This window comes from Chiloscyllium punctatum, chromosome 3, assembly GCF_047496795.1.
Source record: "Chiloscyllium punctatum isolate Juve2018m chromosome 3, sChiPun1.3, whole genome shotgun sequence".
NCBI lineage: Eukaryota > Metazoa > Chordata > Chondrichthyes > Orectolobiformes > Hemiscylliidae > Chiloscyllium > Chiloscyllium punctatum.
The window spans coordinates 43655479-43678358 of record NC_092741.1 but is presented as its reverse complement, the minus strand read 5'-3'; the positions used below and the strand labels follow the sequence as shown (position 1 = coordinate 43678358).

General features: G+C 42.8%; 1 protein-coding gene across 3 annotated transcripts in view; it reads left to right on the top strand.

Moving 5' to 3' along the window:
- Positions 1–4165: 4165 nt before the first annotated feature.
- The window catches only part of afg1lb (AFG1 like ATPase b), a 171934-nt gene continuing 153219 nt past the window's right edge, over positions 4166–22880 (top strand). For 2 of the 3 annotated variants that reach the window (XM_072552390.1, XM_072552401.1), the window contains exon 1: positions 4166–4303. In XM_072552390.1, coding sequence (XP_072408491.1) covers positions 4189–4303 — 115 coding nt within the window. In that variant the 5' untranslated portion in view covers positions 4166–4188. The remainder of the gene's footprint in view (positions 4304–22880) is intronic. The other variant, XM_072552409.1, reaches the window with a different exon arrangement.

Below are 22880 nucleotides of genomic sequence, written 5' to 3'. Positions count from 1 at the left end.
TTTCCAGAGTACAGGAGCTAGTACTTATCATGGAAAATGTCTTTCAACACCAATATTCTAATTTTTTAATGGGCTGGGAAGGCTGGAAAGTCTTTCTAAAGTCATTTTGAAAGATAATGTCAAACCAGTATCTTTCTTTACACCTTGAAAAACCTCTCACACTCTAAATGGCCAGCGGTCTTGAAACAGTTAGACAACTTTCATGTCAATTGTAATACACTGTAATGAAGGATGGGTAGATCTCATTCCTACAGAATTCCCGATAGATCCTGTGCCCATTTGGATATGGACCCATCTTATACGAATATCATTTTTACCTCATGGTTGGTTATTGCTCAAGATAGTTTGATGTTAACAAACTGGCATCAATGACAACTGAAATGCTGGCTAGAGCCTATGGGAAGTGTTTGCCACTCACAATATTTTGGATATCATTGTTGCTGACAATAGCTCACAATATGCCAATGAGATTTTTGTAGCATTGCAGTGATGCTGGGCTTTCAAATGTACTCAGAGAGTAATGGTCAAGAGACATTTTTCAGGCTGGAGGAAGGTTTGTAGTGGAGTTCTCCAGAAGCCAGAATTGGAAATCTTGCTTCTCCTGGTATAATTTAATGATCTAGATCTTGGTATGTCGGGGACAATTTCAAGGTTTGATGATGATATGAAGCTTGGAAGAATTCTAAACTGTGAGGCAAATAGAGTTGACTTTCAAAGATTGGTGGAATGGTTGTATATCTGACAGATAAAGTTTAATGCAGAGAAGTGTGAGGTGATGCATTTCGGTACAAAGATCATGCACAGACAATATAAAATGGGTAGCAATTTGAAAGGGTGGTAGGAGCAGAGAACTGAGTGTCTAAGTGCACAGATCATTGAATGTGGCACAAACAGGTAGAGAGGGCAGTAAATGAAGCATACTGTGTTCTTGGATTTAGAAATGGGGCCACAGAGGTCAAGAAAAAGGAGGCAAGTTTAAGATGCTTGTTCGACCTGAGCAAGAATATTGTGAAAAGTTCTGGGTGCTACACCAAAGAAAGGGTGCATTGGACACAGCGCAGAAGCAATTTACAAGAATGGTTTGAGGATTAACCAAATTCAATTATAAGGACAAATTGCAGAAGCATGTTTTTCTTGGAGTGAAGAAGACCAAGAGGCGATCTGATAGAAGTTGTCAAGATCATGAGGGGACTAGATAGAATAGATCAGGAACCATTTTCATTCATAAACGGATCAAAAATGAGAGGGCATAGATTTGAAGTGCTTTGCAAAAGAAGCAAGTGGGATCTGAGAAAAAAAAGTTTTACGTGGTGTGTGGTTTGGATATGGAATGCACTGACTGGAAGGTTCAAATGAATCATTTAAGAAGGTATTGGATAATCATTTAAATAGAAGCAATTTGCAAGACTATGGGGAAAAGGCAGAATTGCACAAAGTCACAACGCTGATTTGAACAGCCGGTCCAGATACGATAGAAAGAATGGCCTTCTTCTGTGCCATAATACTATGTAATTCTGTGATATGAGAATGTTGCCACGGTTGGAGGATTTGAGCTATAGGGAGAGCCTGAATAGGCTGGGTCTGCTTTCCCTGGAGATTCGGAGGCTGAGGATGATCTTATAGGGTTTATAAAATCATGAGGGGCATGGATAGGATAAATAGACAAGGTCTATTGGGGTGGAGGAGTCCAGAACTAGAGGGCATAGGTTTAGGGTGAGAGAGGAAAGATATAAAAATGACCTAAGGAGCAATTGTTTCACACAGAGGGTGGTGCGTGCAAGGAATGAGTTACCAGAGGAAGTGGTAGAGCCTGGTACAATTACATTTAAAAGGCACCTGGATGGGTATATAAGTAGGAAAGGTTTGGAAGGATATGGGTCAAGTGCTGGCAAATGGGACTAGATTAGCTTGCGTTATCTGGTTGGCATGGATGAGTTGGACTAAAGGGTCTGTTTCTGTGCTTTATATCTCTATGACTCTATGTTACAAGTTCGCCTTGATAATCTCAATCTAGTGGAGAGGCAGAACAATCAGTTCAAACGGTAAATTTATTGAAGAAATTTCCAGGTTTTCTTGCTGATCTGTTTATTTTCCATGCCACCTAACTCTCCTCAGAAGTGTGCTTGATAGTCCTGCTGATGGGGCACAGATTAAAACCTCAATTTCATAAATTGCCAAGCAACTTGCTTCCAAGAGACAACAGTAAGGCAGATCAGGTGGCTTCATCAATGGAATGCCAATTTTGCAGAAAGTAGTCACAGGACTATAATAAACTTCACTTCACCAAGATATTGCCTACACTTGGAAAATTTATCTTGTAAGAGTCCTTCACAGGAAGAGTTCTGCTAGACAGCAACTGCCCGAGCAGCATTGATCATACTTTTGGGAATACCTGAAATGTCTATATGTCACAATCTCTGTTACATCATCAATTGTTCTAGCCTGCTCAGTTACCATCCTTATCACAGGAGAAACCTGCTCAACTGAAACAAATTCAGATCGTCCACAAAGCACCAGTACCTCTGATGGATCTATTTCTTATTAAGGGCACATTATCAAGCTGCCAGATTGTTGACTCCCTGAACTGATGGCAGAGAGCAGAGAAAATGTAATAACACCAACTCTATCTTAAGCATTTCTTTATTTGGTCATACAGTGATTTCTGATTTTAATATTTACCTATATACAAATGAAACAAGTCAAAGACGTGGGAGGTGTAGAAGAGAAAAGGAAAGTATATAAAGTAAACGTTATAAAAGTAAGTAATTTTGATGACTCGTTTGAGAATGTACATGACTGTTAATCAAAGTTTATAATGGGGAAATGGTTTTGGAGGGTCATTACGCAAGGACTTCAGGACCCTGGAACAACCTTGCAATGATTCCATAGAACTGCACATTACTGAATAGAAATAGCACAGTCGGGGCAGAGTTTCACCAAACTCAAGTGAACTCTCTAGTGAACATACCAAGGATACATGGACATGAACATCAGAAAATGACAGACTAGTCCTTACAGACTGTAACTATAAGTCAGAGTCTGGAATATCTATACAAACAAAAGCCAAAGAACTGTAGATGCTGAAAATCAGAAATTCTGGAAAACTTCAGTAGGTCTAGTAGCATCAGTGGAGGGAAGGCAGAGTTAACTTTGGTTCTGAAGCAGAGTCACTGGATCTGAAATCTGTCTACAGAAAGCAAAGTTAACATTTCAGATCCAGTGACTCTGCTTCAGAACCGAAGTTAACTCTGCTTTCTCTTCACTGATGCTGCCAGACCTGCTGAGTTTGTCCAGCAATCTGTTTTTGTTCCTTTGTATATCTATGATTACCATGTTGATTAATATTCAGTATTAATGTATTATAAACCATGTTCCTTTGAAGTTCAAGCCTGAAGTCTTTGTCTCTACAATAAATGTCTTTAACCTAAACTTATAGTATGGCATCAGACCACATAATAAAAGCATTTTTCTCTATTTTCTTGTGAAGAAAAGTCTCCAAAGGGGACATAATATTAACTTCAGTTGAAATATGCTTTTTTTGTTTTGCAATGTGCTCTGACTGGTTGAATTGTCACATTCACACCTATCTGAGAGACAATATAAAAGAACTGAAAAAGGATGAAATCAGAAGTGAACACAATAACTATCATTATCAGCTATAATGCATAGCAGAGCAGACTTGATGAGCTGAATGGCCTAATTTCTGCTCCTGTGTCTTATAGTCTTACAGGGGAGGTACTGATTCATTCAAATAAAATCAGAAAGAGCTGGAAAACTCAGTAGGTCTGGCAGCATCTTTGGAAACAGAAACAATAAACGCTGTATTAAGACTCAAAACATTAAATCTATTTTTCCAGCAGTTTCTATTTTAAAATCAGACGAAGGTGATAACATACAATAAGTGGTCAGTCAGCATCTGCAATAAAGTCAGACAAGTTTGTGATTCAGGCCAGCGGGCTCTTCTGGGACTCACTGTGCACATTGCAATCAGACAGTGAGAAAAAGGAGAAGAGTTTTGGCACAATGATTCGAAGTTGTAAATTTGCCATCGTTTCTTTTGGGAGCCCAGCTGCATGAATTGGAGGGGCAGCTTGTCCCTGAGGATGTAGCCACGAGCTGCCAGCAGCAGCACCCTCTGCTCTCACAGACACGAACTAATAAAGTTGATTCTTGTTGAGGGTTTGGAAGATGGCGGCTTCCAGGACGCCCTTGGTTCCGTTCGGTCGTTTGAGCTGCTTCTTAAACGTTGAAAGACGCGGGGTGAAGCACACGCTGTGGCTGGCAAACCGGGTTTTCTTCAAAGGTGAGGAAGTTGTTTGACATTTAATGAAGTGGGTCCCCGGTGGGGAGGGAGTGGGGATGGGTTAAATCCCGGCTGCCTCCTGTCACTTGGTGCCGGTTAAGAGATGCTTTACTCTGGAGATGCTTTACTCTGGAGAGGCCGCTCCGAAGGGTGGGGTCACTTATTCGCACTGATTTTTTTGTGTGTGTGGCAGTGAAAGATCACATCCACAATTCCAACAGTTTCTTCAATGGGTTTGCTGTCAGTCATGATGTGGAGGTGCCGGTGTTGGACTGAGGTGGACAATGTTAAAAATACACAACGGCCCTGTTGGACTATAACCTGGTGTTGTGTGATTTTTCACTTTGCTGCCAGTAACACAGTTGGGGGATGGGGGCTGTTAGATTCCTGATAATTTTGGGGACAGCTGTCCTATAATTTTGGTTTCTGAAGAGAGGGCACTGATATGTAGGGGTGTTGATTCACTTAGGGATTCCTGAAGAAGGGCTCATGCCCGAAACGTCGATTTTCCTGCTCCTTCGATGCTGCCTGACCTGCTGCGCTTTTCCAGCAACACATTTTCAGCTCAGTGTTGATTCACTTCTCCGGTTTTCATATCAACTGAGTTGTAAAAGCTTAGTTACATCTGAGTGTCGTTTCCTCCAGCCCTACCATGTGGCCACAATGTTGTGCTCAGAAACAAAATATAGAAATTGCTGGAAATGTTCAGCAGGTTTGTCAGCATCTGTGGAGACAAATCTGAGTTAACATTTCAGGTCCAGTGATCCCCTCAGTTCCGATATCTCTCCACAGATGCTGGCAATTTGTGTGTGTGGCAGTGAAAGATCTCATCCACGATTCAACAATGGATGTTGAGCTTTTCCAGCAATTTTGTTTTTTTTTCTGATTTACAGCATCTGTAGTTCTTTCGGTTTTTACAGTGTTGTGTCCCTCCAATTCTGGCCTCTTAGACACAGACCGTTTCTCTTCACTCCATCATGGGTGCCCAGACTGCCAATACCCAATGTACTGCCAATAAACTCTAAAAACTGCTCTACATATCCCTATTTGTCTCTTTTATGATGTTCCTTGAAGATTGTCTGTGATAGAGGATTAGCTAAGTTCTATGGGTTACTAGTCAAGTGACATTACCATTACCTCCCCGAGATAATAAAAGATCTATACAAATGAAAATTGTAACTCAGATGTTAACTGGACCTAGGGATGGGAAAGAAGTACTGGCCCAGCGAGCAATACCCACATCCTGTGAGAGAAAAATACTAAGGGCTTATAAAGCGTTCGTGGACTTTTTAAAGAAAAATCATTCACAGTATGTTGACATCACTGGCTAGGGATCATGGAGGGCTGGGAGCTCTTTAAAGAAGGTGTATTCAATATTGACATGTTTGTGCAAGGCATTTGAAAGGAGTCAGTTTCTCTCGTTGAATAATTTTGATTCTCTACATATCAATAGTCGGTATATTTTTGAAATTACTTAGAATCATAGAGTCATAGTGATGTAAAGCATGGAAACAGACCCTTCGGTCCAGCCCATCCATGCTGACCAGATATCCCAACCCAATCTAGTCCCACCTGCCAGCACCCGGCCCATATCCCTTCCGTTTCATATAGCCATCCAAATGCCTTTTAAAATGTTGCAATTGTACCAGCCTCCACCACATCCTCTGGCAGCTTATTCCATACACGTACCACCCTCTGTGAGAAAAAGTTGCCCCTCCGGTCTCTTTTATATCTTTCCCCTCTCATCCTAAACCTATGCCCTCTAGTTCTGGACTTCCTGACCCCAGGGAAAAGTCTTTGTCTATTTGTCCTATCCATGCCCGTCATAAACCTTTATAAAGTCACCCCTCAGCTGCTGACACTACAGGGAAAACAGCCCCAGCCTGTTTAGCCTCTCTCTATAGCTCAAATCCTCCAACCCTGGCAACATCCTTGTAAGTCTTTTCTGAACCCTTTCAAGTTTCACAACATCTTTCCGATAGGAACGAGACCAGAATTTCTCGCAATATTCCAACAATGGCCCAACCAATGTCCTGTACAGCCGCAACATGACCTCCCAACTCCTGTACTCAATACTCTGACCAATAAAAGAAAGCATACCAAACGCCGCCTTCACTATCCTATCCACTTTCAAGGAGCTATGAACCTGTAGTCCAAGGTCTCTTTGTTCAGCAACACTCCCTAGGACCTTTAAGTGTATAAGTCCTGCTAAGATTTGCTTTCCCAAAATGCAGCACCTCACATTTATCTGAATTAAACTCCATCTGCCACTTCTCAGCCAATTTGGCCCATCTGATCAAGATCCCATTGTAATCTTAGGTAACCTTCTTTGCTGTTCACTACACCTCTAATTTTGGTGTCATCTGTAAACTTGCTAACTATACCTCTTATGCTCGCATCCAAATCCATTATATAAATGGCAAAAAGTACAGGACCCAGCACTGATCCTTGTGGCAATCCATTGGTCACAGGCCCCCAGTCTGAAAAACAACCCTCCACGATCACCCTCAGTCTTCTACCTTTGAGCTAGTTCTGTATCCAAATGGCTGGTCCTCCCTGTATTCCAGAGATCTAACCTGTTGTGGTTCTGTTCACTGAGCTGGGATTTGTGTTGCAGACATTTCGTCCCCTGTCTAGGTGACATCCTCAGTGCTTGGGACAAGCGCTTCTGTGTTGTTTCCTCTGGCATTTATGATGGCTTGTCTCTGCCGCTTCCGGTTGTCCGTTCCAGCTGTCCACTGCAGTGGCTGGTATATTGGGTCCAGGGCGATGTGCTTATTGATTGAATCTGTGGATGAGTGCCATGCCTCTAGGACTTCCCTGGCTGTTCTCTGTTTGGCTTGTCCTATAATAGTAGTGTTTCAGTCGAACCCATGTTGCTTGTCATCTGTGTGTGTGGCTACTAAGGATAGCTGGTCGTGTCGTTTCGTGGCTAGTTGGTGTTCATAGATGCGGATCGTTAGCTGTCTTCCTGTTTGTCCTATGTAGTGTTTTGTGCAGCCCTTGCATGGGATTTTGTACACTACGTTGGTTTTGCTCATGTTGGGTATCGGGTCCTTTGTCCTGGTGAGTTGTTGTCCAAGAGTGGCTGTTGGTTTGTGAGCTGTTATGAGTCCTAGTGGTTGTAGTAGTCTGGCTGTCAGTTCAGAAATGTTCGTGATATATGATAACGTGGCTAGTCCTTTGGGTTGTGGCATGTCCTCATTCCATTGTCTTTCCCTTCGGCATCTGTTGATGAAACTGCGGCAATATCTGTTTTTGGCGAATATATTGTAAAGGTGTTCTTCTTCCTCTTTTTGCAGTTCAGGTGTGCTGCAGTGTGTTGTGGCCCTCGCAAGATCTAACTTTGCTAACCAGTCTCCCATGAGGAACTTTGTCGAACGCCTTACTGAAGTTCATTTGGATCACATCTACCGCTCTGCCCTCATTGACCCTTTTTGTTACTTCAAAAAACTCAATCAAGTTTGTGAGACATGATTTCCCATGCACAAAGCCATGTCGACTATCCATAATCAGTCCTTGCCTTTCCAAATACATGGCTGAAAATGTGTTGCTGGAAAAGCGCAGCAGGTCAGGCAGCATCCAAGGAGCAGGAGAATCGACATTTCGGGCATGAGCCCTTCTTCAGGAATGAGGAAAGTGTGCCAAGCAGGCTAAGATAAAAGGTAGGGAGGAGGGACTTGCGGGAGGGGCGTTGGAAATGCGATAGGTGGAAGGAGGTTAAGGTGAGGGTGATAGGCCAGAGTGAGGGTGGGGGCGGAGAGGTCAGGAAGAAGATTGCAGGTTAGGAAGGTGGTGCTGAGTTTGGGGGTTGGGACTGAGACAAGGTGGGGGGAGGGGAAATGAAACTGGAGAAATCTGAGTTCATCCCTTGTGGTTGGAGGGTTCCTAGGCGGAAGATGAGGTGCTCTTCCTCCAGCCGTCGTGCTGCTATGGTCTGGCGATGAAGAAGTCCAAGGACCTGCATGTCCTTGGTGGAGTGGGAGGGGGAATTGAAGTGTTGAGCCACGGGGTGGTTGGGTTGGTTGGTCTGAGTGTCCCAGAGGTGTTCTCTGAAACGTTCCGCAAGTAGGCGGCGTGTCTCCCCAATATAAAGGAGGCCACATCGGGTGCAGCGGATGCAGTAAATGATGTGTGTGGAGGTGCAGGTGAATTTATGGCGGATATGGAAGAATCCCTTGGGGCCTTGGAGGGAAGTAAAGGGGGAGATGTGGGCACAAGTTTTGCATTTCTTGCGGTTGCAGGGAAAGGTGCCGGGAGTGGAGGTTGGGTTGGTGGGGGGTGTGGACCTGATGAGGGAGTCACTCGTCCACTCCCTCCGTGACTCCCTAGTCAGGTCCACACCCCCAACCAACCGAACCTCCACTCCCGGCACCTTCCCCTGCGACCGCAAGAAGCGCAAATCTTGTGCCCACATCTCCCCCTTTACTTCCCTCCAAGGCCCCAAGGGATTCTTCCATATCCGCCATAAATTCACCTGCACCTCCACACACATCATTTACTGCATCCGCTGCACCCGATGTGGCCTCCTTTATATTGGGGAGACACGCCGCCTACTTGCGAAACGTTTCAGAGAACACCTCTGGGACACCCGGACCAACCAACCCAACCACCCCGTGGCTCAACACTTCAATTCCTACTCCCACTCCACCAAGGACATGCAGGTCCTTGGACTTCTCCATCGCCAGACCATAGCAGCACGATGGCTGGAAGAAGAGCGCCTCATCTTCTGCCGAGGAACCCTCCAACCACAAGGGATGAACTCAGATTTCTCCAGTTTCGTTTCCCCTCCCCGCCCCCCCCCCCCCCCCCCCCCCCAACCTTTTCTCAGTCCCAACCCCGGAACTCAGCACCACTCTCCTAACCTGCAATCTTCTTTGACCTCTCCACCCCCACCCCCACTCCCACTCCGTCCTATCACCCTCACCTTAACCTCCTTCCACCTTCCACTTATCGCATTTCCAACGCCCCTCCTCCAAGTCCCTCCTCCCTACCTTTTATCTTAACCTGCTTGGCACACTTTCCTCATTCCTGAAGAAGGGCTCATGCCCGAAACGTCGATTCTCCTGCTCCTTGGATGATGCCTGACCTGCTGCGCCTTTCCTGCAATACATTTTCAGCTCTGATCTCCAGCACCTGCAGTCCTCACTTTCTCCTTTCCAAATACATGTACATCCTGTCCCTCAGGATTCCCTCCAACAACTTGCTCACCACCGGCATCAGGCTCACTGGTCTATAGTTCCCTGGCTTGTCGTTATCACTCTTCTTAAACAGTAACCTCCAGTCTTCCGGCACCTCACCTGTGGCTATTGATGATACAAGTATCTCAGTAAGAGGCTCAGCAATCACTTTCTTAACCTCCGACAGAGTTCTAGGGTACACCTGATCAGGTCCTGGAGATTTATCCACTTTTATGCATTTCAAGACATCCTGCACTTCCTCCTCTGTAATATGGACATTTTTCAAGATGCCACCATCTATTTCCCTACATTCTATGTCTTCTAAGTCCTTTTCCACAGTAAATACTGATGCAAAATACTTGTTTCGTAGCTCCTCCATCTCCTGTGACTCCACACAAAGGCCACCTTGCTGATCTTTGAGGGGTCCTATTCTCTCCCTAGTTACCCTTTAATCCTTAATGTATTTGTAAAAACCCTTTGGATTCTCCGTAATTCTATTTGCCAAAGCTATTGCATGTTCCCTTTTTGTCCTCCTGATTTCCCTCTTAAGTATACTCCTACTATCTTTATACTCTTCTAAGGATTCACTCGATCTATCCTGTCTATACCTGACTTATGCTTCCTTCTTTTTCTTAACCAAACCCTCAATTTCTTTAGTCATCCAGCATTCCCTATACCTACCAGCCTTCCCTTTCACCCTTACAGGAATATACTTTCTCTGGAATCTTGTTATCTCATTTCTGAAAGCTTCCCATTTTCCAGCCGTCCCTTTACCTGTGAACATCTGTGCCCAATCAGCTTTTGAAAGTTCTTGCCTAATACCATCAAAATTGGCCTTTCTCCAATTTAGAACTTCAACTTTTAGATCTGGTCTATCCTTTTCCATCACTATTTTAAAACGAATAGAATTATGGTCGCTGGCCCCAAAGTGCTCCCCCACTGACACCTCCAGTCACTTGCCCTGCCTTATTTCCCAAGAGTAGGTCAAGTTTTGCACCTTCTCTGATAGGTACATCCACTTACTGAATCAGAAGATTTTGTTGTACACATTTAACAAATTCCTCTCCATCTAAGCTCTTAACACTATGGCAGTCCCAGTCGATGTTCGGAAAGTTAAAATCCCCTACCATAGCCACCCTGTTATTCTTACAGATAACTGAGATCTCCTTACAAGTTCCCTTTGACTATTAGGGGGTCTATAATACAATCCCAGTGAGGTGATTATCCCTTTCTTATTTCTCAGTTCTACTCAAATAACTTCCTTGGATGTATTTCTGGGAATATCCACCCTCAGTACAGTTGTAATGCTATCCCTTATCAAAAATGCCACTTCCCCTCCCCTCTTGTCTCCCTTTCTGTCCTTCTGTCACATTTGTATCCTGGAACATTAAGCTCCCAGTCCTGCCCATCCCTGAGCCATGTTTCTGTAATTGCTATGATACCCCAGTCCCATGTTCCTAACTATGCCCTGAGTTCATCTGCCTTCCCTTTTAGGCCCCTTGCATTGAAATAAATGCAGTTTAATTTATTAGTCCTACCTTGTCCCTGCCTGCCCTGACTGTTTGACTCGCTTCTGTTCTTAACTGTACCAGTCTCAGATTGATCTCTTTCTTCACTTTCTCCCTGGGTCCCACCTCCCCACCTTATTTCAGATTTCCTGGGATCATGAAAGAAACTATAATATATGCAAAATCTTTTGCCTTAAATATAATTTCTACTTATGTGACACAGACTGGAATGGAAGATCATGTAAATGGGGTTTGAGAAAGTAGGAGTAGAGGAGCCTCATGAAGAATATAAATGTTGACACAAACATATATGACAAATGGCCTGTTTCTCTTCTGCATATTTGAGGTACATCTGTATATCTTAAAAAAAGGAAAGATTTGCATTTGTTGTCCACCATAAGATTGGGGTTTGTATCATAGTGTAAGGAGCACCTGGTGTGTCTCAGGAACCCCACTTCGACACGGCAGTCTTTGTGACATTTGCTGCAGTGAAGAAAAGGGGCTAAGAAGATACATGAGTTACTGACCTTCCTTCTTTTCAGCCCACGAAGCATTTTGTTTCTTCTCATCTCTTTCATTTATCTTCCAATCATTAGTTTCCAGAGGTCATGTCAGTCAATGCCTATCTCCCAGTTTTCAATGTCTTTGTAGTATGAATGCTTGGAGGATTATGACTCAATTGCCAGTTTGCCATACATATGGCAGTACCCATATGATATACAAACATGGCTGACCTATTACAGATGTCCTTGGCTTAGTGATTAACTTATGCTAATTGTATGAACATTCTTTTGTACCTCTGAATTGTGACCTTATCCTGTCAAGTGATACCAGGAATATGTCTGAGATGGTGAAAATTAGAAACTATTCAGCCTTGTCTCCTGCTAACATATATTGTCTAAATCTCGCCCATAAAATGCAGTGCACTGAAGGTGCAGACTTGGTAAAATCTCCATTTGATATACTTGTTCATTTTCCTTTTCTTAGAAACTCTCTTCCTCAGTTTGGATGCAACAGCTGCAGCTTTTGCTGTTGATATATTGACTTTAACATCAAGTGACAGATTGCTAGTGAATGTGGTGTCTTTAAATGTGAAGCTGTCAACAGCTTCCAGCACTATATTGTCAATGCTGCTACGTTGGTGGTATGGAAGCATTTTAAAATAAATCATTCATGGAATGTGGACTTTGCTGGTTGGGTCAGCATTTATTGCCCATCTCTATTTGCTATTCAGGGGAGATTTCCAGGATTTTGACCCAATGACAGTAAAGATACTATGATTTGTTTCCAAGTCAGGATATCGTGAGGTTGGGAGGGGAACTTGCAGATGATGATGTTCCCATCAATCTGCTGTCCTTGACCTTCTAGATTGTCGTGGTTATGGGTTTGGAAGAGCCCATCTAAAACACCTTTGTGAATTCTGGAGCATGACTTTTGCCTTACTGATGTTCATCATCAAACCCAACTCTTGATAGGTGTGAAATATCTGTCCACTTGCCTATTGTTCTTGACCATGAAATACTAGTGTAATGTCATATGAATTGAAGAACCCTCTGATGAGGAGTTGAACAGAACAGAATGTCCTTTATTCTCACTTGTACTGTATTCCAGAACAATGGCTGCCTTTTACTGGTGCCACCTGAGGGACAAGTACCTAGGTACAAACATTACAGGGGAAAAGAAAGTCTTGTTGTACAGAAAGAGGATTAATAGGAAAGCAGTAGCATCACTTAGAGTTGTCTGAGAATGAGTTAGGAAGGACACATTTATGACATTATGAAAAGGATTTGTGTTACAGTCTAGTAGATAACTTCAAAATTCAGCTCAGCACGTGGTGCCAGGCTTTTGTGTTACCTCTGAGATGAGGAAGGTTGAGCAGTTTTCTGTCAGATTTGGTATGTAAGTATTGTAGGCAGTTTCTGTAGATAACCTGACAGCATGTGACAACAGGAAAGCAACTATGCGATAGAGTGTCAGAGGTAGAATATAACCCTGTTTACCTCACTGTAGAACTCCCATTTTGCACTCGCAAAGATGATCTTCCCCATCATATTGAAAGTGTGGGCAACCAGTTTTTCTCCAGCAAAAATTAATAAATCTCTGGGGTAGCACATTGGAAATCAAACCCCGGTATTCCTGCTGTCACCACAAAAGTTATGTTCCCTGATTTATCTGTCTTTTAGACCCAGTTTGACAGAAAACATCGACCGCGTTTCAGTTCTGAACAAGAAATGCTATTTATTACAAATAGAGATTCTAACAAGGTTGAACAGTTATGAATCATTGTCTCTTCTCGTTAAAATTCCACAGTTAAAACTCTAACCGATGAAATACTACTCCTCTTCATATAAAGACAGACACAAATAAGCATAAGAAAAATGGGTGGCGGGAAATATTAGGAAGGCATATCAGTCATCCCTATCCACAGGGTTTGCACAGATAATGCTTTTTCTAATCAGAATGCTGCTTCTTGATCTATCTACTCCAAATATTTTCATTTGTTTGCAGAAGACATAGTGTAACCAGTTCTCACTTGTAAATGTCTCTGACCTATTAATTAAAAGTTACAGCTTGCAGCATCTGATGAGGGGAAATAGACTGGCCATCGTTAGGCTTGAGAGACTTTTTAACCATAGAGCAAAAACACAGCTCCTTCCCTGCCAGAGTTCTGATTGCTTTGCCAAACATTCACACTCCCAACTTGTTTAGTTACCTGGCAGGCAGGAGGCATTTTTCACTTGTGCTTAGAGCAAACAGCTACTTTTTTTGGCCAAAGCTCTGTCTCTCTGTCCTCTGTTGAGGACAACATGGGCAAATATTTAACCTGGAATGTTCAGCAGGAAAGTGCCTCAGTAATTATGCTTTGCCCTTTTTCTTGTACAGAGTAACATAGAGCCATAGAGATGTTCAGCACGGAAATAGACCCTTCGGTCCAACTTGTCCATGCCAACAGATATCCTAAATTAATCCAGTCCCATTTGCCAGCACTTGGCCCATATCCCTATAAACCCTTCCTATTCAGTTATGCATCCAGATGCCTTTTAAATACTGTAATTGTCCCAGCCTCCACCACTTCCTCTAACAGCTCATTCCATATTCGTACCATCCTCTATGTGAAAAAGTTGCCACTTAGGTCTGTTTTAAATCTTTCCAGTCTCACCCTAAGCCAATACCTCTTGTTCTGGACTCCCCCACCCCAGGGAAAAAACCGTGACTATTTACCCTACCCATGACTTTATAAACCTCTGAAAGGTCACCCCTCAACCTCTGACTCTTCAGGGAAAATAGCCTATTCAACCTCTTTCTGTAGCTCAAGTCCTCCAATCCTGGCAATATCCATATAAATCTTTTCTGAACCTTTTCAAGTTTCACAACCTCCTTCCTAAAGGATGAAAATGAGAATTGCACGCAATTTTCTAAAAGTGGCCTAACCAATGTCTTGTACAGCTGCAATATGACCTCCCTACTCCGACACTCAATGCTGTGACCAATAAAGGAAAGCATTCCAAATGCCGCCTTCACTATCCAGTTTACTATGACTTTGCTTTCAAGGAACAATGAGCCTGCAGTCCAAGGTCTTTTGTTGAGCAACACTCCCCAGGACCTTTCCGTTAAGTCTATACGTACTGCCCGGATTTGCCCTTCCAAAATGCAGTACCTCATATTTTTCTAAATTAAACTCCATCTGCTGATCTTTGTCCCATTGGTCCCTCTGATCAAGAATCTGTTGTACTTTGAGGTAGCCTTCTTTGTTGTCCATTCCAATCTTGGGTGTCCTCTGCAAACTTACTAACCATACCTCCTATGGTAACATCTGAATAGTTTATACAATTGACAACAAGTGATGGACCCAGCACTGATCCTTGTGACACACCACTGGTCACAGGCCTCCAGTCTGAAAAGCAATCCTTTACCACCACCCTCTGCCTTCTACCTTGGAGCCAGTTCTGTATCTGTGTTCGCATAATGCGTATCTTGAGCACCCTCCAGCACTGGCAAATATGTACATGCAGGTGCAGTTTTCCATGTTTGATGTATTCAGACCATGGATCATCTGCATGGAGCTTTGTTCATGGCTAGTGAGTCAGTAGCTTTGCAAACCTGTGGATTCAATATCCAAATACCATGTATGCCATTTCCTCCAAGATTTCCCTCATGATAGAGTTCACCCTCAACTCAATGCAGTATTCCATAGTGTTTTCCATTAATGAGTATTGCTGTCAGCATTTGGTTGCTCAGCCTGCTCATCTAATTAACAAAATTAGATAGCTTTGCATAAATCACATGTTCTGTGGCAGTGATGTTAGCCTCAAACTGATCAGTTTTCTTCTCTTGCTTCCCATCGGTTGAGAGGGCAGAATCAAACATGGTATCTCTTTGCAAGTTCTATTTATTCTGTGCTCTATTTGGGAAAGCCAAAAAGCATCTGTTCATTTGCACTGATAAGACATTGGATTTTATTGGAATTAACACTGGATGTAGGTTTGCTTGCTGAGTTGGAAGGTTCATTTTCAGATGTTTCATCACCGTACCTAGGTAACATAATCAGTGAGCCTCTGTATCAAGTGCTGATGGCATGTTATATCGTCAAGCTAGTGGACCTATGCCTTCCCATCCACTTCACCTTCAACAACAAAACCTACAGACAAACCAACGGAACACTCATGGGATCTCCAATATCACGGTTCTTAGCAGAGGCAGTAATGCAGAGACTCGAACCATAAGCTCTGCCAACCATCCAGTCCAAACTTTGGGTCTGCTAGGTGGATGACAGCTTTGTCATCACTAAACAAAACAAATTGGAGGAAACCTTCAAGGCCATTAATAATAACCTTACAGGCATAAAATTTATGAAAGAGGAGGAAAACAATGACAAACTGCCATTCCTAGATGTCACAGTAGAGCGAACAGCAATGGGGGTGACTTTATAGAGGTTTTCAAAATTATGAGGGGCATGGATAGGATAAATAGACAAAGTCTTTTCCCTGGGGTCAGGGAGTCCAGAACTAGAGGGCATAGTATAAGGGTGAGAGGGAAAGATATAAAAGAGATCTAAGGGGCAACATTTTCATGCAGAGGGGGGCACGTGTATGGAATGAGCTGCCAGAGGATGTGGTGAAGGCTGGTACAATTGCAACATTTAAGAGGCATTTGGATGGATATATGAACAGGAAAGGTTTGGAGGGATATGGGCCGAGTGCTGGCAGGTGGGACTAGATTGGGTTGGGATATCTGGTCGGCATGGACGGGGGTTGAACCGATAGGTCTGTTTCCATGCTGTACATTTTTATGACTCTCTGACTCTCAACCAGTGTCTACAGGAAAACAACACATATACTGAACTACAGAAGCAATCATCTCAACACCCACAAACGAAGCTGCATTAGAATATTATTTGAATGAGCCACCCCACACCGAAGCACAGAGGAACTAATGGAGAGCAGAGGAAAATCATCTATACAGTGTATTCAAAAAGTACAGCTACCCAATGAATACAGTCTGCTGATTTCTCAGTAACAAACCCCAACAAGCAGACAAAACAAGTCCAGAAGCCCTAATCGCTCTCCCCTATATGAAAGTGATCTTGGAAATGACTGCCAGACTACTCAAATCTATTGGCATCATGGTAGCCCACAAACCCACCAACACACTAACACAGCAGCTAGTGAATTTGAAAGATCCTAGACAGACAACAAGCAAAACTAATGTCATTTACAAAATACCTTGCAAGAACTGTAACAAGCACCATGTTGGATAAACAGACAGAAAACTAGCAATGAGGAGACATGAACATCAACTAGCTACAAAAAAGACATGACGCACTCTCACTAGTATCCTTACAAATGGATGAGGAATGACACCACTTCAACTGGGACAACACATCCATCCTAAGACAAGTCAAACAGAGACATGCACGAGAATTCCTAGAAGCATGGCATTCCAACTGGAATTCTATCAACAAACTCATTGACTTGGATCCCATTTACTACCCCCTGAGAAAAAGAACAGAAAGTGACTCTTCCACAGGAAATGACATCACCATCGGAAATTATATCACCTATTCAAGGAAACCTAAACACACAATGTTTTTGTTTGAAAGCAGACCATACAAGTAGTGCTTCATTGGGAGGCTCAGTGATGATGTTACCTAGTAGGGTGACAAAACGTTTGAAAACTAACCTTCCAGCTCAGCGAGCAATCCTACATCCAGAACCTCAACCTGAATTACAAATCTTCTCAAAACTCGCTAGAATTAACACTGGCTGATATGAGGATAGAAGTTCTGCTTTGAATGCCTAATTGTCAAGGGTCCCATTCACTCCACCCTAGAATTCCTGAACACTACCAAAGATACCAAGATAGAAGAGGTCGAAATAATGGTCTCCTTTGATGTTTCAGCCCTTTTCACATCAATTAATGTTGACCTGGCCAACGAAACACTGGCATCACTACTAGGAAAACCAGGACCACAAACACCAGGCAGCACCAACTTCATCAGCAAAGACATCCTCAAGCTAGTGGACCTGTGCCTCACCACCCACTTCACATTCAATAACAAAACTTACAAACAAGCCAACGGAACATTTATGGGATCACCAACGTCTGGACTCATAGCAGAAGTAGTAATGCACAGACTTGACAAGCTTCCCTCCCATTTATCCAATCCAAAGTTTGGGTCTGCTACGTAGATGATACTGTCATCATCACAAAATGGAATAAATTAGAGGAAACATACAACACCATCAACGATATCCTGAGAGGCATAAAATTCACAAAAGAGGAGCAGAATGACAACAGACTTCTATTCCTAGATGTGATAGTTGAACGTACAGTTAACAGAGAGCATCAAACCAGTGTCTACAGAAAAACAACACACATGGATCAAATATTTAACTTCAGAAGCAATCACCCCAACACCCACAAACGGCGCTGCATTGAAACATCATTTCAATGAACTACATCACACTGCAGCACCCAAAAACTGCAAAAAGCAGAAGGAAAATAGATATACAGGGAAACCTCGATTATCTGAACTTCATGGGTGGGCACTATTTCGTTCGGGTAATCGATTTATTTGGTTAATTGATCAAATGCCTTTCCTCTGGGAGTTGGAACTTTTCATGTCTACTCCCTGTTCAGGAGACTGCAGCAGCACGTAGTGCGTGAGCTCCGGCTCCCCTGCAACATGGCCCCCTACCCCCCACCACCAACCCTGTCCAACACTGCCCCCCCCCCCCCCCCCCCCCCCCCCCCCTGCCCCCAACCCCATCCAAAACACCACTCCCCCACTCCTATGCAACACTGCCCCCTGCCCCAACACCGCCCAACAAGGCCCCCTCGGTCCCAACACCCCCTGCAACCATAACCCCGTCCAACACTGAATCCGCCCCCAAACCCGTCCAACACTGCCCCCCACCCCCAAAATCCTCCCTGCCTGGAACCCCGTGCAACACTCCTCCCCTGCTCCCTACCCTGTCTTACACCGCCCCCCAACCCCGTAGACACTCAGCCCCTCACCAAGGCAGCTGGACTACACCAACAAGGCTGCTGCTGCTGCCTTTGTGGGGTAAGTCTCCAGATAGAGTGCGCACGCTTGCACGTGCACGCACATACCCACAGACAACTTTTTACTGCAACCTTTTGACAGGTTCCACTTCTGCCCTGTGCAGGACAATGTTGGAGGGAATGTCTGGGGAAGGGGGATGGGGTTACGGTACACCCCTGTGCAGAATTCCAGGGAAAATGTGGGGAGAGAGAGAGGGCAGGCAGACAGTCATTTGGAGAAGATGCCTGTTTAATCACTGTAAACAAAAGATGCGATCACTGTTAGAAACACGTCTTTGATGTGATGTTTCCATCGGGACCTCGAGATCTCCTTCGGATAATCCGATTTTCAGATAATTGATATTTGGATAATCGAGTTTCCTCTGTATAACGTTTTCAAGAAAAAACAGTTACCTAATAAACACAATCCGTTGATTCCTCAGAAACAAACCCAAACAAGCAGACACAACGCAACCAAAAACTATAGCCACATTATCTTACATCAAAGACATAGCAGAAATGACGTTCAGACTACTCAGACCCCTTGGCATCATGGTAGCCCACAAACCTACCAACATACTTAAACAGTGATTAATGAACCTAAAGGATCCATTAGTTACCACCAGCAAAACTAATGTCATTTGCAGGATAGCATGCAAGAACTGTAAAAAAACACTACATCGAACAAACTAGCAGGAAACTTGCCACCAGGACATGTACACCAACTGGCCACTGAAAGGTACTACCCACTTTCATTAGTTTCCACACATACAGACAAAGAAGGCCACCTCTTTGACTGGGAGAACGCACACATCCTCAGACAGGCAAAACAAAGACACACATGAGAATTCTTAGAGGCATGGCATTCTAACCAGAACTCGATCAATCAACACATTAACTTAGATCTTGTCTACCTTCCCTTGGAAAAAAAGAACTGGAAATGGTATCGCCCACCTTAAGAAACCAAGACCTAGAGAGGCAGGACATATCGCCAGCGCTTCACCAGACACTCACTTTGATGATGTTACTTTGTATGGTAACGCAATGTCTGAAAACAAACCTTCAAGCTCAGTGAGCTAACTTACAAACACATTGTCACTCAAGTGCACACTGGGAGTGATCGATAGCATAGTTCAACCTGTGATATCTTTGTGCATTGAAAGTTCAGAAAGTCATGTCTGGTTATGATCAGATCCATCTAGTGCCAATGCTTTGATCTTGAATATCTTCAGGACACCTGTGGCATACTTTGTTCCAAAAGAAGGTTTACTTACATAAAGCTCTCTTCACATCAAAACTCAAATAGTCCATCTTTTCTCATATACCTCTTCTAGGTCATGATGCCATGATAAGCCAAGAGGATCATCCCTTGTGGTCCGTACCCATTCTTATATTGCGATCATCCAACGGGTCAAGATATTTTGTTTGGGGATTCTACTGATAATATCAAGCTCCTCTTAGAACTGGCCTTTCACCTCAAATACATTGGAGTATTTGCATTTACTCATTGATTCATTGGACCATAGTTGTAGTGTTGGTATTTTACATTGAATGGGAGCTATTATTACTCCTGATCAGCTGGGTGTCTGGGATCATCCCACCTGGAACAGGAAGTTCACGTTGTTGGAGCCGGAGCAGCAATAATAGTGCTTTATAATCCCAGGTCGTTGATACAGATATTCCTCCATCATCTTAATCTTTGGTCATGGCTATCTGGAAGGAGACTTCACCTCTGCTAACTTTCTTCAAATGTTGAAAATTTCAAGCGCTCAATTTATAGCAGCAAATGATGTACACCTTTCCCGCTTCCTGCATCTCAATAATTTTAAAAAGATTAGACTTTTGCCCCCTTTTAACCATTCCTGCACTTGCACTGTTCCAAGTGCAGGATAGTAATAGTTAATGTAATGCCAAGAAATTGACTCATAAATTCTTTTCAATTGGGGTATTAAGGTAGGTAAAGTTTCATTGGTCTCATCAATGCAGGAGCTCAAGGTGATCAGTTTGGTGTATCACACTCCCTTTTAGAAAGCTGTAGTGAAACCCTGTACTCCTGAACCAAAGCAGTTTTTGCTATCTCTTTTATTCAAGAGGATGATAGTAGCTGAGTTTTAATTAGCCTGATCAATTAAGGAGGTCGTGGCGATCATCTTAGTCTGTTAAACTGTACATCTGAGTGCTCCATAAAAAGCATGCTTCACACACACAAACTATTTGTGGTAGATGTAAGTCATTTCATGATCAATGTTCCAAAGCATTCCATAGCCAATTTTGCACAACTTAATTAGGTTAGGAAATGGTGCAGCTAATTTAGGCACAGGAAGCTCCCATACACAGCAATATAATAGTGACCAGAGACTTTTTTTTGATGTTTTGGTTGTGGCTTTAGGATTGCCCTGGAGACTATAAATGACTTTGAATGTGTTGGGGTCTTTCATATCCATCTGAGCGAGATGGTCTCATCTGAAGTTTATAATCTCTGACAATCCAGCACTCCCTCAGTCCTGCACTTGAATTACTGCACTGTCATCTTGGATTTTTGAACTCAAAATTCTGGAGATGCTCATGAACTTCGCAACCTTCTTACTCTGAGAAGGAGGTGTTTCTGGGTATCTGTGTAGTACAGGGTAGAAATGTCAATTACTAGAGACATGAGTTTAAGTAAGTGTTTTGTTGCACAACTGATGCTAAGTGCCTGGAATACCCTACCAGAGAAGGTTGTAGAAACAGATGCAATAGCAACGTTTGAGACATATTGACAGATATGTAATAGGCAGGGAATAGAAATAGTTTAGCAAGGTGTCATTTGTTGGTGTGGGCTTGGTGGGCTGAAGGGCCTGTCCCTTGCTATACTGTTCTTTTGTTCCTTGTTGATGTCTGTTAATGCACAGGACCTTTGAGATTAGAAATTCCAAACTGCTGTGTTCAGTTTACCCATGTTAACCAGCTAGATTTTGAGTTTGTTACAGATTTATTTGCCTGACTTGTGTCAAAAGCCTTGTTTATCCATTTAACACCATTCAGCACTCATTCTAATCCTTGTACTTTCAGCAGATTTGAGACCAAATGATTGTAATTTGATTAATGCTTTGCTTTGTCCCAAGCCGCATTGTTCTGCTATGAAGAGTGAGCAAGTTATATTCATTGGAAACCTTTTGAGGAACAACTTTTAATGAGCATTTTCTCAATTACTGGTGACAATCGTTATAACGTTTAGATCCTGTGAAATTTCCATAGTTTATTTTGGAGTCTTTGTAGCTGTCGGATTGCACTTGTAAACCACTGCAAGGTTCCATCTGGTTTTGGAGCTTTGCCAATCTTGATGGCTTCAGTGTGACTGTTCACCACTTTACTGATGTCAGTATCTATGATTGTGGTAGTTCATAAAAATATTTATGCCACCTTTGTGATTTTCTGAGGACGCTGTATTATTGTTCATGCTGCACACTTAGTATATCGTAGAGCTTTTATGTTTGTTTGCCCTGAAGATCATTTGAATTTCCTTAATCTTGCTTGAACAGGAATGATCTTTTAATTTGCTGTAACTTGCCTTGGGGAAAAGAAGTTTGAATATTTGTGTGGCATATTTTCTTTGTGTAAAGGTTAGGATTAGAGATCAAACTAGCTTTTGCTTTCTATTTCTCTTTCGTCGATGCAATGGGTGTATGTAATCATTTGTCAATACAGACTTGTGTCAGCAACCATTTTAAAGGTTATGACGGCCTGTCTTTTTTTGTAGAAACTGGTAATTTTTCGTAAGATACAGTGTTTGATTTGACAAAAACTGACTGTAATGATTGTGACTCTTGCTCATTTAGCTCTGCCTTAAAAATATTCAAGGTCACTACTTCCACAAACCTTTTGAGGAAAGGATTTCCAAATATCTTCAAAGCTCGGAGAAGAAAGTTCTCCTTATCCCTGTCTTAATGGTGACCCCTCATTTTTAAACAGTGAACCCTAGTTGTGGATTCTTTCACTAGTAGAAACATCTTTTTTACGTGCACTGTGTTATGACTCCTCAGGATCTTACCTGTTTCAATTAAGTCACTTTTTACTATTTTAAACTCCAGTGGATACCTCCTGTACATACTCTAGCTTCTATAATCTTTTCTCATAAAATAACCCGCTCATTCCAGCTATCCATCTACTAGACCTTTTTTGAACTTCTGCAATACTCCAGACATGGTCTGAGTGATACCCCCTAAAGCTGAAGCATAACCTCACCACCTCTGTATTCAATTCCTCTCACAATAAAAAATAACATTGTATTAGCGTTTCTGATTACTTGCATAGTAATCTTATGAGATTCATGCACTAGGACACTCATTCTTCTGCATTTCAGAA